At 36.6% G+C, this 14,878-nt stretch overlaps 2 protein-coding genes across 3 annotated transcripts; one reads left to right on the top strand and one right to left on the bottom strand.

Annotated features, from left to right (window-relative positions):
• The first annotated feature begins 384 nt into the window (after positions 1–384).
• On the top strand, positions 385–2,858 carry LOC126796406 (protein SICKLE). 2 transcript variants are annotated; one of them, XM_050523234.1, is made up of 3 exons: positions 385–486; positions 997–1,299; positions 1,574–2,858. In XM_050523234.1, the coding sequence occupies exons 2-3, from the start codon at positions 1,002–1,004 to the stop codon at positions 2,476–2,478; spliced, it is 1,203 nt and encodes a 400-aa protein (XP_050379191.1). In that variant the 5' UTR covers positions 385–486; positions 997–1,001; the 3' UTR covers positions 2,479–2,858. The 2 variants fall into 2 exon arrangements, with proteins under 2 accessions (XP_050379191.1, XP_050379190.1); XM_050523233.1 differs by lacking the exon at positions 385–486 and having other exon boundaries at positions 981–1,299.
• A 267-nt stretch (positions 2,859–3,125) lies between these two features.
• On the bottom strand, positions 3,126–7,417 carry LOC126796398 (VIN3-like protein 2). The gene is made up of 4 exons (XM_050523225.1): positions 7,366–7,417; positions 5,380–6,046; positions 4,328–4,647; positions 3,126–4,015 (listed from the first exon to the last, which is right to left on the bottom strand). The coding sequence occupies exons 1-4, from the start codon at positions 7,415–7,417 to the stop codon at positions 3,135–3,137; spliced, it is 1,920 nt and encodes a 639-aa protein (XP_050379182.1). The 3' UTR covers positions 3,126–3,134.
• Positions 7,418–14,878: the final 7,461 nt, after the last annotated feature.

Raw genomic sequence — 14,878 nt, 5'->3', positions numbered from 1 at the left:
TCATATTGTCGTACTCAATCCCGCCTAGTTTAACGATTCTATCTTTTTACATAGGTTGCTTACTTGGATTGATCCCACTTGTAACGGGTTGTGGACTCAGATTCTCTTAAACGGGTCTTTAGGGTTTACCTACTACTATATAAGGCAATCTAGTTTCCTTGTAACATTGACCACTATATTGCAGTTTATGTCCTTAGTTAATTTCTCATTTCTATCCCACTTTTCTATATCCCTGTAACTTGTAAGTGCTTCGTTTTGTTGGGTTTACAACGTGCATCAAACCAAATCTGATGGACCTTCGACCCGGCCCAACACATATCCTTTCTCAACGAGACGTCGTCCTCCCAACCCAACACTTCAAACTTTCTGATTTTGCGGAAATAATCTCTCTCTCTCTCTCTCTCTCTCTCTCTCTCTCTCTCTAAACCCAACGACGATCAAGCTCAACTACTTGGCCTCGAAATCCATCAGTCGCAAACTCTTCAGGTCACTCTCTACTCCCTCTCTTATCCATTACAAATTTAACTTTCAGATTCAAGATTACGATTCTGTTTTCTTTCTCTATTCCGATACTGATTTTGCTGCAATCTTCGGATGCCAGTTTTTGTAATTTCTCGCTTCTACTTTTTTTACTGTTGTGTTCTTATTGATAATTCGTTACTTTTACTATTAATTTGTAACGATTTCCGTATTTAGGGTTTTGGGGGTCATGTGAATCAAGCTTATGAACAGAGGGAATGAGTCAGGTCTCGAATTTTATGAATAGGGTATATACTTGGTTGTCGGATTTTACAGTTGAATGTGGAAAGTTGGAATCTTTGGATGAAGATATTGATGAGGGTTTTGGGGTTTTTAATTTCAAGTTAATCCATTGTTAGTGTTAGAGTTCCCCCTTTTAATACAAGAATTATATGATTAGTTTGGCTTGATTCGATAGAAAATGAGATGATTTGGAATTGATAAGTACATATACTTTGTTCATGGTTTAATATTCAGGTTAGATGGAGACATCGGAGAATAGAAGGGAACGACTTAAAGCAATGCGCCTGGAAGCTGAATCTTCTCACAATGATACAACTGCAGATGTACCGGGATTCCTTTCTAATCCACTGGCTGATGGTAATGTGGTGCAGGAGGAGCCCTGCTCTCCTTCTAGGTTTGGTTTTTATACCGACCCTATGGCAGGCTTCTCTACAGACACTAAACGGTGTAAAGTTGGTGATCAGATTGCATCGACTAGTTTCAAGCATTCAGATGCTAGTGGTCTTCCTATGCCAAGGTTTCCTCCACCTAATTTAGGTACTGCACTTTGTTGAAAACGTTTTGTGTTCGGCTTTCTCATTTGATTTCGATAAGAGGGCTTGTGTCATTATGTGCTTGCTCGAATATGGTTTCCTTGCAAGTGCCTTTATACAGAATAAGCGTCATATTGTAGTATTTGATGCATGCTTGCAATGCTTCATGCCAAAGTATTCACCACTTGAGAGTTCCCCTTTGTCACCTGTCCTTTTATCATTTTCGTTCTTTTAACTCTTGCATTCTCTTGATTTTGGTTTTCTGAGTGATGATTCAGGAAGACCAAGGAATCCTGAAATGCCTCCTCCCTCTCATCAGTTTCAGAGCCATTACACACCAGACCAGAGAATGTACCAACAAAACTTTGTTCCCCAAAGAACTCCTGCAGGAATGGTGAGACCTCTTGCCATGCATCATGGAAATCCACCTGATGTCTGGAATGGAGCTGAAGGTCAGGCAAGTTATAATTTCCCTTCTGATCTGTCAAGCAGATTTCCTAGCCCTGGATACAGACCACCAGGTAGCCCGGGATACGAACCACCAGGAAGCCCCGGCTACAGACCCCCACGAAACCCTGGATTTGGGCCACTAGGAAACCGGGGGTCTGGGCCACCAGGAAGCCCCGGATTCAGGCCACTGGGAAGCCCTGCATTTCGACCACCGGGAAGCCCTGGATTTCGACCACCGGGAAGCCCTGGATTTCGACCACCAGGAAGCCCGGGATTTAGGCCACCAGGAAGCCCCGGCTATGGACCCCCTGCAAGTGCTGGATATAGTTCCCATAGTCTGCAAGGTAGGGGACACTTGGTCAGTCATGGTCAAATCCCTTATGGAGTACATGGAGGTAGTCATAGTCCTAGTTCAAGTTCAGGTAGAGGTAGGGGACGCCATGGTTCAGGATCAGATAGAGGTGGACGTGAGCTGCATTCTCATGATCGTCCATTCGATCCAAAACGCTTCTACAATGCTTCCATGGTTGAAGATCCATGGAAAGGTTTGGCACCTGTTACATGGACTGCTTCACCACCTCTTATCCAGAAGTTTTTAGATACTCCCTCCAATGGCAACAAAAATAAAGCAAGCATTTCAGAATATTCAAACAAGTCCACTCCACAGCCAAACTTGGCAGAATTCTTGGCTGCCTCATTCAAAGAAACTATTGATGAGGCACCAAAATCATAGCAGTTGACCCTGAGTTCCAGGAACGCTAGAATGCACCTCTCAGAAGGGCTGAACAAATGCAAAACTAGCCACAGGATATACTGCAATCCACTCTCCCACAGGATCAGATTTCTCACCTTGTTGTGGACAAGTGAATGGATCATTTGATGGACCAGGAGGCTTGTAATTTTTGCTTAGAGAACTAACTGCTAGCTTCTGGAACTTGTTGTAACATGGCGTGCTAGTATTTTAGATGGCATGCTTTTTCAGTCGAGGTTGTAATGAATGGGCAGTTTGTGTTCTCAGTTTTCTCTTTTATGCTTAACATTGTACTGGTAAAACCTAGTTGCGCATTTGCTACCTTAGAAGTTAAGGGAAACTGGTTCCTATATTCTGAATAATGTGGTGTTTGCGCTTACGACTTGATGCTGTTTTATGGACGGTAGTTGGGGTCTGAAAACAGTTTGCATTCTTTTTGAATATTGTAAAAATAATCAGAGAGAACTTGATGGTAATGCGCAATTTAACTTCGAAACCTTAACCAGGACAAATGAAAATCAAAAACCAACTCTTTTCTATGATCAGTTAAGAGGATAACCATGTTTTTGTCTGAGAAAAGTTACATTTCTAAATCATGTCCTATCCACTAATTTTCTGAATAAAACGAATTCCCCTATTCAAAATTTGATGGCACAACCTTGTGCAAGGCCTATGTTCATAAACTGGTATTCTTTTGGCCGAAAACAAATCTCTTCCAAAAAGGTATGGATCAGCTGCCTAGCCAAGCTTGATGGATCATCAATGAAAGTGTCCACATACACTCTGACAACTCTTCGCTCTTGCATAGTTGCTTTGAGGCTGAACCAAGTGAGGAACTTGACTCTGAAATCTTCATCTATGTGCCCCTCATGCTCTAACCATTTGATTGCCTGCACTGAGTATTCATAATCACTTTCGTCCAAGCGCTTTGAACATTTGAGGCTTGGAGCTTTGCGTATTCCATTGGATTTGCTAGGTGTCAATGGAGAGAGAGTTTCTTTTATCAACGAAGCTGTTCCCATTGAACGAGGCGGTGGGTAGAGCTCTTTCTTCTGATTCTTGTCAATGGAAAGATAGCTTCTTTGATCAATGAAGCAGTTTCCATTTGATGATGGAAACTTCACAGGATGATCCCCATTGATGTCAGTAGAATTTGTAGATTCTGCTTGGGAAAGAATCTGACCAATTACCGTATTCTCTTCCCTTGTCTGTTTCTGTAATGCAACAGAGCTATCATACCCTGCAGGCGTCATCCATTTAGCCTCCCAAACACCGAAAGTTTCTGTGTTGCTAAACAAAGAAACCTTGCAGAAATATTCAGTAGCAGGTTGTAGATCAGCAATAGCAAATTTCTTCTCTGGCCTTAAAACAATGAAAGAAGGTTGGTCCGGATAATCCTTCTCATCAGACTTGCGATGCCACAGCCGGCAGCCCAAGAAATTGTTAAAAAGACGATCCTCATATTCTAGCACAACAATGACGGAAGAAGGGGACGACTCTTCAAACTGGATGCAGCAAGCTGGTGGAATAGAATTTAATGAGCAACAAAGCCAACAAAGACATGTAACTGAAATTGGAGCCTACAAATCATTTTCTTTGACAGCATGTGGAGACTCAAACTAAATCCCAATGTACTTCACCCTATCTAAATTAGTTGCTAAACTGACTGTGGTTATGCTACCAAACAGTTATTTGGATCTATACAGTGGTCAGCTGTAACTGAATTAAATTGTTAGTGCTGTGGCCAACCTACAAGCTACAGATGTACATAATTTGATCATTTGAATATACGCAAAAATGCGTAGAAACAGAAACATGATAAAAGACTTACTTGCTAGTTCTTTCTTTCCCAAATGGACAGAACAATGATCAGAAGACATCGAGTCAAGGGACTCAACTGCAGATATGCACAGTTTCTGAATATCAGCTCCACAAGACAGTCGGTTAACTATTCCACGTGCCATCTTTCCACAAACCTGTTCTAGTGGACCGACTTCATCATTCAGTCTTTTTATGGCAGTTTCAACAGTATTTTGCAGTTTCTGGAATTTCTTCGTATGCAAAAGAATTCTGTGGGATAGAGAAAGTCGTAAACACAGTACATCAACTCTTCTAGCTTCCCTGGCTATCACTAATTGTTTTCTCCATGTTCTACACAAAGCCAACTATCCAATTAGCCACATGCTATCTTGGTGCTAAGACCAGCTTAAGTTTGGTAGGTTGTTTGACATTGAAACTGATTGCTTCACCAAAAACTTATCATTAACGAAAGATTAAAAAAATCAAACCATGGATTATTTCAATTCTAAGAAAGGTTGATATAACTTAGATGCTTCTTTTTAAATTGTTTCAAAGACATTACATAACCTAAAGCTCCCCATTTGTAGCTACAGACAATATTTCAAGTTAAATTCTGGGATGTCATTCCTATGATCAACTAAGGTCAAACAAACATCCATCAATATAAATTCGCCAAATTTACTTTCATTTCCTCAGTTCCACCAATCAAATACAAACCAAAGTTTGTAACACCTTAACCTACCCAAAATGGAGATTCCTTGTTAGACAATCTTGGGTATGCATTTTGGGCATCATCATGAATTCTAAGATGGCTAAGTTGGGCGTATATGATCCTACTTAGGATATCTATCTTAGAGATGTTTCAGTAGCTTGTAGAGATTCTAAATTTGAATTGCTAATAGATGTGAAACAAATATTGCAGTACATGGACCTATCTATATGCATGTGTTCACAGAGACACAAACTGAATATGCTCTGAACTGACCCTGTCATACAGAATTTCTACCACTTGATCCGTTGCCTATAAATCTAAAAAATATGCAATTGAGATTTAAGCATTTGCATGTTCTAAAAAAATATTACCTCATTAAATCATTGACCTTCCCACAAGCAATGCAGTAAAAGTTTCCATCCAATTGGGAACAGCAACCATTCTTCATAATCCCAGCTCGTTTATGTTTGAGAGCACATTCCAAATGGCATGATATTCCACACGGACCATTCTCATCAACAGTATTAGCGTCACAGGTCAACCATAGACTAGGATCCTTGTTATCATCAAAACGATGGCAAATACAGCAAGAGCATCTCTTGCAAAAAATTTGCTCTGAACTTAAGGGAGCTCTGCATGCTGCATTTTTACAAATTTGAAATTTAACATGTTCTACTTTACTCGTCACCATGGAAACACAACCTCTGTCAGTGAATGGCTGAAAGGAAGCTTCAGTGCTCTGTTTCCTTTTCTTTCCAATTTCTACTTTGGCTGGAGAAAATGCAGTATTACTGTTGATATTACTGTTTGATTTCTCAGAAACCGACTTTAGCAGGCGTTTTATCAGTCTAGATTTCGCATATCCTCTGTACTTCCTTTCCTCGCCTAGTTCAGCACAGATCATATCAATAAGCTCCTTACGGCTAAAGGAACTAAGCATTTCTGAAGCTTCTTCTGACCATTGGGCAATCTCATGGACTAGCTCCCTCTTCTCCCCCAAACTTAGCCTGCTACATTTTTCAGGGTCAAGAACAAAACCTGTGGAATATAAACGAACAATAAAGAACTGAATTTGGGAGGTCTTCCAAGTATATAAAGACATAGAAGTTGAACACAATCATAGGAAACTCTTGAAATACAGGAAAATATGCAATATTCCTCGTAGCTTTCATATTAAGCAACAAACACAGACCATAAAAGAGCATGAAAACTCTGAAAGATCCATGCCATGACAAATAGCCAAGTATAAGGCTCATGCAAGTCTACCAAGAAAGACCTCATTATAATGACTCTTAGGTTTCCTCTAGCCGTTCTCTTCTAGATCATGTAGTTAATTTCAATGACATAATATCTTTTCATATTTCGTCTCATATGTAATTCCGAATTCTTTGGACCATGAGCCAGGCTTGAACCTGAGATATGCCCTTTGTTCTTGGTAAAATTCTCCACCATACTACACTTGTAGAGATGTTTTCATATAAAGGAGGCAAAAGAAATTAACCAGGTACTGATAACCTGAACCACAGATATTAAACTACAAAGTCTCACACGCCTGCTCACACACACCAAGTGCAGGAGTAAAACAGTTTTGATAGTGCGTAAATAGATCAACAAAATCCCATGAATATGTTGTTTCTTCCTACCAAAGAAGACACATATATGTTCGTGTGAATGCCTCAATATACAGTACATATTTTTATATTTGGTAAGTTGAAAACTGAAATTGCCACCCCTCCCATATGAGCTTAAACTTCATCACTACAAATTTTCAACACGCTAGTCGAAGAAACAGACCTTACTGTAATCAAATCATCATCCCACAAACGAGTTATCATTCACCGAGAGAGCAACAGTTACCATAAATCAGTCTTGTCTCTCAAAAGCTTCATGATCTAAAAATTCCCAATACACAATGCTGGAAGTTACCACCAGTCACCTACTCACCTTACTCTCTTACATTGCGTTTGCGTATAAACCATAACCAATACAACAATGCCTCACTCTATTGAATGACCCACAAAAACCCAAAACCCAGATACAGATAACCCGAATTCCCAACATCAACATGATATACATTATCAAAACAAACAAAAACAAACCCAGAAATTCTCAGTCACTTGGAACATCCCCACATTGTGAATCACAGGATTAAGACACTTGTCAAATAAAACATGGGGTTATAATGCAATCACAGAAGAAACAAATGGAGACAAAACAAAGATGCGAAACAGTTAACAAAAAACAAAACAAAACAAAACATAATCAGTGACAATGTCGTAAATCAGCAGAATCAATTGCGGAAGAGAAAACCCACCACGAATTTATGACAAGGATTAAAACGAAGAGAAATTAAGAACCTGAAAATGCAGAGTGCATTGATGAAGCCCTGTGTTCTGGGTCGTCCTCCATGTTCCCCCACAACAACCAAAGACCACTCTTATTTTGAGAGAGAGAGAGAGAGAGAGAGAGAGAGAGAGAGTGGCATCCGAGTAAATCTTTAAAAAATGGAAAAATCGAACCCATAAATAAGAGCCAGCGAGAGAGAGAGAGGGAGCAAATTCGAGGGCAAATGGGTCAATTTAGTTGTACTATATTTTATGTTGATTTGACGTTTTCGAAGTTTTCGGGTTCCGGTTTCTTCTGAGGAGAGAAGATGTGACAAGTGTGACTCAAATTTGGTTCATATGGCAAATTCAGGTTTTCCTAACTCCTAATAATAATTTCGATTTTTCTTAAGAAGAAACGACAATATAAATAATAATTACGATGATATATGGACAACCAGATTGTCGTTGGCTTGAGGTTCAATATTGGGGGTGTGTTCGGCGAGGCGGTAAGGGCCGTAACGCGACGACTTTTTTTTTTTTGGGAAGTTATGTGTTTGAGACTTTGATCTACATCATAGATGATGAAGGCCTAAGGTTCAATATTGTGGATCCGACCATGTATTTTTGGATTGTTAGCTCATTCCATATTTTTATCATTCTATGTAAGGGCATTACATGTTGGGGATCTCTAATTGAGTAACGATGCAATGTCAATTTAGCTTCTAAAAACTTAAGTAAATATCAAACATTAATTATTTAGTTGATAGCGTTCTTTGACTTCTTTCCTTAATTTCTACAAGTCACTTAACACCTGCTTTGCATGTGTCAATTAGCATTTATGTTGTTAACATTATGAGGCTGCATGTGTGAAGCAAGACTAGTATTTACTAAAAGTCTAAAACCCTTCTCTCACGGCACGTGCTATATTATATCGATCTTAGAGCATCTCGAACAGCTGCTTCATATTTTCTTTAAAATAAAGAAATAAATTTCAAAATCTCCAAAATTTGTACACTCCACTAATATGCCCTAAGAGATGATCCATTATCAAGATGTGAATGCCGAAAACTGTTTACATATTTGAAATCATCTAATTTCTTTCACCGATCATGTGCGGTCGCAACGAGGAAATCATTTAACAAATCCCAGTCAATAGGGTTTTAATATGTTAAAACGCTTCTTTTTTAGTTATTTGTAGGGTACGGATTGTCAAACCACGTTCAAAACGGATAAAATTTTTACATGGTCCCTAAATATATATATCGATCACATCTAGTGGTGTCGATCGACAATATTTCGAAACTAGAATTTATTTGTGACTTTTTTTTATAATGTTTTCCAATAATTCTTTTATTGTTTCAAACTCTTAAATAAGAGTATTATGTTTTTTTAATACAAGCATGCAAGGCTTACTTTAGACGGGTGGGTTTGGATCTTCATATTTATGAAAATACTCGGATTGACCCGTTACTTATCTAAATATACTAAGATCCGGCTCCGCGGGGCTTGACAAGCCCTAGATTTAACCTAGCTAACCGATCGAACAAAACCCCTGAGTTGGAAATGTAGATATAATTTACTTCTTCACCAATCACCGGCCATGGAGGATATAACTTTTGACATCGTTGATCGTCAAGTCATTTTGGACCATGTTCGAGTAGCTAGTCTTCAGAAGAAATGAATGACAAAGGGTCATATAATGTAAATATGCAATATTATCAGATGAATCTCTTAAACTCATTCAAAGAGCACCAAACCGGCCACCAACATCTTTCACATGATTCCCGGCGTAGCTAGACTAATTAGTATTGCATGAATATATATATATATAGTCACGTATTATCCGTACTGAAATTTCACTCTAAAATTATATAGTGAAGTTCTAATTTTGGCACACTTTTTGGTCAAATTTTTTCATCACAAATGATTCAGTATTTAGATATGATATTAAAAATCATCTCTACAAAGTTTCATCTAATTCGACAATGGTTTGAGGTTTTAAAATTGAGATTTACATGAATGATTTATATTGAACAATTTTAATTCATTCATTGATTTAATCTAATTTCAATATCTTAACGATGTCCGAATTGGATGAAATTTTGTATAGATGATCTTGAATAACATAACTAAATATTGAATTGCTTATGGTGAAAAACTTTGACCGAAAAGTGTACCAAACTTAGAACTTCACTTTTTAATTTCATAGTGAAACTTCGATAGCGCGCGATGTATGGAATATATGACACAAGGATAAGAGTGTTAATCAGATTATTATTTCTATGTATCAGGCATGCGTATCAGAATTACCGGATAATCAAACTGATTTCTAAATTCAATTGATGCTAGCCAAAATAGATGAGGTGAAAAGGTCGATCTCATATTAAATAATGAAAGATATGTACAAAGCTAGCAGGTCTGATTACGCCTAAACCCTAAACCACAGGGTCATAAGTTTATATTGTTCCTATTTAGGATTTAGCTAGGCTCGAATTCCCTTTTCTCATGTTAGAATATACTGTTACAGTCTCGTCGGGTATATGGAATGAACTTATAATAAGGGATAATGGAATCGACTTGATCACCCGATTATATATATATATATATATATATATATATATATAGAGACTGATTTTACTTAAACCAGCTCCTTCACTCTGAGGTTAACCATTCAAATGGTAGGCACATACATAAACAGAACTTGCAAATTATTACCAGTGTTACTACCCGATCAATACATTACGTATGAATTAAAATGGGAAAATTGAGATATATTAATTGAAGGCAACAAAAGTCGATCAGGTGTGCTCAACTGCTACTGTACATCAAACTCATCAGATACTAGTCCCAACTAAATTCACAACTATTGATTACTCTTCCATGGAAGTTTGGCCAACTTGTGTTGCATGTTTTCTTATTGAAAAGATCGACTTCCCAGCTAAACTCACAAGTCACAACTGTTAGTCTGTTACTCCAATATCGAGCTGGCTTCTAGCTCCTCTATTTTAGATCAGGTCTATCATATAAAAATAACTGTGATGCTAGCTCTCATACAATTTGTGGCACTTAAATGCATTCTTGCTAAAATGTCCAAAACCCAATCATATTTCTAGTTGGCCAATGAAAAAAATCAAAGAGTGTAAGCAAACCGTGACACAAAATTAAACTAGAAATGACATGACAGAAGAAACCAGGCCGGATCAAGCAGGCACCTGGGGTAAAACATCGGTTTTGCTTCTTAATTAAGTACGACGAACGTATGTTTTAGTTGTAGCCATCGTGACTGTTAGAAGCAGTGGCGGATCTACATATGGGCGAGCTTGTGCATTTGCCCAACCTCAAACTTCATATAATCATGGTTTCATTAGCTTTTGCCCATATTATTAGGGCAACGTCTTACGTACTCAAAACACATACTCAAAACATTGGTACTTTAACATGTTGACATTATAAGAACTGTTAACTGTTATTAAAAATAATAATTTAATTGTCGAAATTGATGTCAACATGGCCGAATATCAAAATTATGAGTATATAAGAACTTTTGGATTATTAGTTGCATATATACCCTAAATAGGGCAGAAAATCTGAGGAAGAAGATTCATTCTCCATAAATGCAGAATGCTAAAAAATATTTTAAACGCTACTTAGATTGTCATGGTTAATTAGGAAGAAGTAAGGAAATTAATGACCAATTCGACATTAATTAGAAAGGTAAAAAGCTTAATAATTGACTTCTAAAAATGAATAATATAAACATAGTCAATTAATGGGCCATTAAAGCAAATTATTGTAATAGACCTCTCTCTTTTAATTTGCATAGTAACAAAAAGAGCATGGCGCTCATTCCCTCCTTAGAAATTTAATTGTACTCCACATCACTTAATTAATTGAAATATAAGTGTCGAACATAGTGTAAGATTCAAATTCCGGGTGATCGATAAATAATAGTAACAAAGATGAGTAAGGGTATTTCATTACTTCAAAAAGAGTATTTACGTGCTTAATATCACTGTTATATTAATTTTCTTTAGACTAAATTTTGCCCAACTTAGTTATGGGTCCGCCACTGGCTAGAAGAAGCTCCAATCAATTAGGTAATATTTTCTACAAATTCAAAATTTAATATATGAGGTGGCATTGCTATTTCTGACTAAAGAGGTTTCCAATGAATATTTGACTCATTCCCTAGTTTTAGGCAAATTTGACCGGAGAAGAAATATAGTCAAATTTCACATGTGCACAATTAATCAGTTGGAGTTGAGGGGTTAGAGAATCTCCAACAATTCCTCTATATTTTTTTCCAAACAGAGAAGTAAACATCAAAATCTTTTAAAATAATTATGCTCAAACTTCAATAATTTCTTTATTTTGCAGATTTATGTATTTATTACAACAATAAAATAGTTTATTTAATTTATTTATTATAACTATAAAGTATTTCATATTTTTATATTGTTGACTTGAAATAAATTATTCAGTTTTTTTATTGGTTGTAATGTAAGTTTAAGTTGTTGTAGAAAATGCATGTATTTAATATTTGATTATACAAAATTTTGCCAAATCATATAAATATAATTCTCTATATCTTTTCTTTTATTTATTTATCTATTTTAGAAAATAAGACTGCTAGAATGAAAATTGAACAATTTTTATCCAAAATCGTATTTTTCTCCAAATACATAACTTGTTGAAAATGCTCTAATTGTGTCGTTGAGCTGATTTGGCCGGAGATGCTCTAAATCAACCCAGTTAACAAAACATAGTATATTAAAGAGGAGGAACCAAGCCAAGAGAAGTCGAATTCAAAGTAGCTAGAAACTGTTGATGATGGGACGGACCATACAAATCCAACGTTGTTAATGTTGCAATATGGCACTCGCTGCAGCAAATATATATGAAGTGTCAAATTGATTTTCTGTACTTGGTTATACATTACAAGATAAGTACATGATAGGGATTGATAGCGATTATACATTAGTAACGTTACTTCAATCACTTTCTTTAGCTTTTGGAACATCTTCTTGATTCTAAGAGCATCCGCAGCGGCGAGCAATTTTGCCGGCGTGCTCGAGCAGGAGGAGGGACCAGCCGGAGGAGCTCGAGCAGGAGAAGGGGAGGCTCGCACCGGCGAGCAGGAGGAGGCGAGCTGCTCGCCCAGTCAACCCAGCCGCGGTGCTCGTCCGATCGCTCGAGCAAATTTTGCTCCGGCGTTTGCTCGATCGCCTGGCGGAGCCCACCGCCCGTGGGTGACGTCAGGCGCGGGCGAATTTTTTTTATGTTAGGCGCGTGCAACGCACGCGCCAAAAAAAAAATCGAGCCAATGAATGGCTGCCACGTGTCAAGCAGATTGGCCAATACCCCCAGTAGAAGTTTACTACCTCTAGTAAACTTTAGTAAAAATTTTACTAACCCCAGTAAACTTTATTTTTTGCATCTAAGTTGATTTTTCTCCGTTTTAAGGTGTGTTATGGCCTTTAGAAATACTCTTTTTCAAGTTTAATACCCCCAGTAGAAGTTTACTACCTCTAGTAAACTTTAGTAAAAATTTTACTAACCCCAGTAAACTTTATTTTTTGCATCTAAGTTGATTTTTCTCCGTTTTAAGGTGTGTTATGGCCTTTAGAAATACTCTTTTTCAAGTTTAATACCCCCAGTAGAAGTTTACTACCTCTAGTAAACTTTAGTAAAAATTTTACTAACCCCAGTAAACTTTATTTTTTGCATCTAAGTTGATTTTTCTCCGTTTTAAGGTGTGTTATGGCCTTTAGAAATACTCTTTTTCAAGTTTAATACCCCCAGTAGAAGTTTACTACCTCTAGTAAACTTTAGTAAAAATTTTACTAACCCCAGTAAACTTTATTTTTTGCATCTAAGTTGATTTTTCTCCGTTTTAAGGTGTGTTATGGCCTTTAGAAATACTCTTTTTCAAGTTTAATACCCCCAGTAGAAGTTTACTACCTCTAGTAAACTTTAGTAAAAATTTTACTAACCCCAGTAAACTTTATTTTTTGCATCTAAGTTGATTTTTCTCCGTTTTAAGGTGTGTTATGGCCTTTAGAAATACTCTTTTTCAAGTTTAATACCCCCAGTAGAAGTTTACTACCTCTAGTAAACTTTAGTAAAAATTTTACTAACCCCAGTAAACTTTATTTTTTGCATCTAAGTTGATTTTTCTCCGTTTTAAGGTGTGTTATGGCCTTTAGAAATACTCTTTTTCAAGTTTAATACCCCCAGTAGAAGTTTACTACCTCTAGTAAACTTTAGTAAAAATTTTACTAACCCCAGTAAACTTTATTTTTTGCATCTAAGTTGATTTTTCTCCGTTTTAAGGTGTGTTATGGCCTTTAGAAATACTCTTTTTCAAGTTTAATACCCCCAGTAGAAGTTTACTACCTCTAGTAAACTTTAGTAAAAATTTTACTAACCCCAGTAAACTTTATTTTTTGCATCTAAGTTGATTTTTCTCCGTTTTAAGGTGTGTTATGGCCTTTAGAAATACTCTTTTTCAAGTTTAATACCCCCAGTAGAAGTTTACTACCTCTAGTAAACTTTAGTAAAAATTTTACTAACCCCAGTATACTTTATTTTTTTTACATCTAAGTTGATTTTTCTCCGTTTTAAGATAAGTAAGTTCTTTATGCTTTTACCAAACGGGTATTCTCCTCATCTTATAAGCTAAGGAGTGACACGTGTCAATTCTCTACTAGTCGAAAATCTTATCGGAAATCTGCTCCAATTATTTTAGCGACAATGACACGTGGTAGTGACACGTGTCAATTATCTATTAGTCGAAAATCTTATCGGAAATTTTGAATAATATCGAGTCGATAATGACACGTGGCACATTATTATTGGTTGTAAATATATCTGATAAAAAAAATTAATTATTACACAACAAGACAAAATTGAATTGCTCAAACAAATTGTAAATGGGTGTGTGAAAAAATCGATTTGCTTGAGCAAAATATGAAATCGATTTGCTTGAAGCAAAATTTGCTTCTGGCCCTACCATTTGCTTGAGCAAATGCAATTTATGGGTGCGGATGCTCTAAGGGATCTGCAATCGGGGTCTCTACATCCTTGCTCGATATTAATAATATTAATTTTTTACCCCGTGCAAATAGATTCAACTTCCTCTTTTTATCTCTTGTGATTTTTTTTCTTGTACTTTTTGACTATTATGTATGTTATTACTTCAATTTATATTCTCTCTAACATGAGTATTTCTGACAAAACATTTTTTTCGGGTGAAATTATTGACACCAAATAAGGGCTTCTAGTTTTAGTAGTGGACATTGTACAATTTTTTTTTTATGAATATATATACATCAAACAATTTCGTTCAATATGTTTATAGGAAATTAGGTGAAAGGCAGAGGATGGTGGAGAAAAGAAAATTTTTTTTGTCTGGTATGGTGATAAAGGCACTTCGGAATACTTGTTGAATTTAATTATACATAAATATTTTACTAGATCTCTCAAATACATTTTGAAACACCTCACTTTTTCAACATCTAAACTACGTACGTACATCAAACTT

Source organism: Argentina anserina, chromosome 5, assembly GCF_933775445.1.
Source record: "Argentina anserina chromosome 5, drPotAnse1.1, whole genome shotgun sequence".
NCBI classification, from domain to species: Eukaryota; Viridiplantae; Streptophyta; class Magnoliopsida; order Rosales; family Rosaceae; genus Argentina; species Argentina anserina.
Note: the sequence above shows the minus strand (reverse complement) of the source record. Positions and strands in the feature narration are given on the sequence as shown.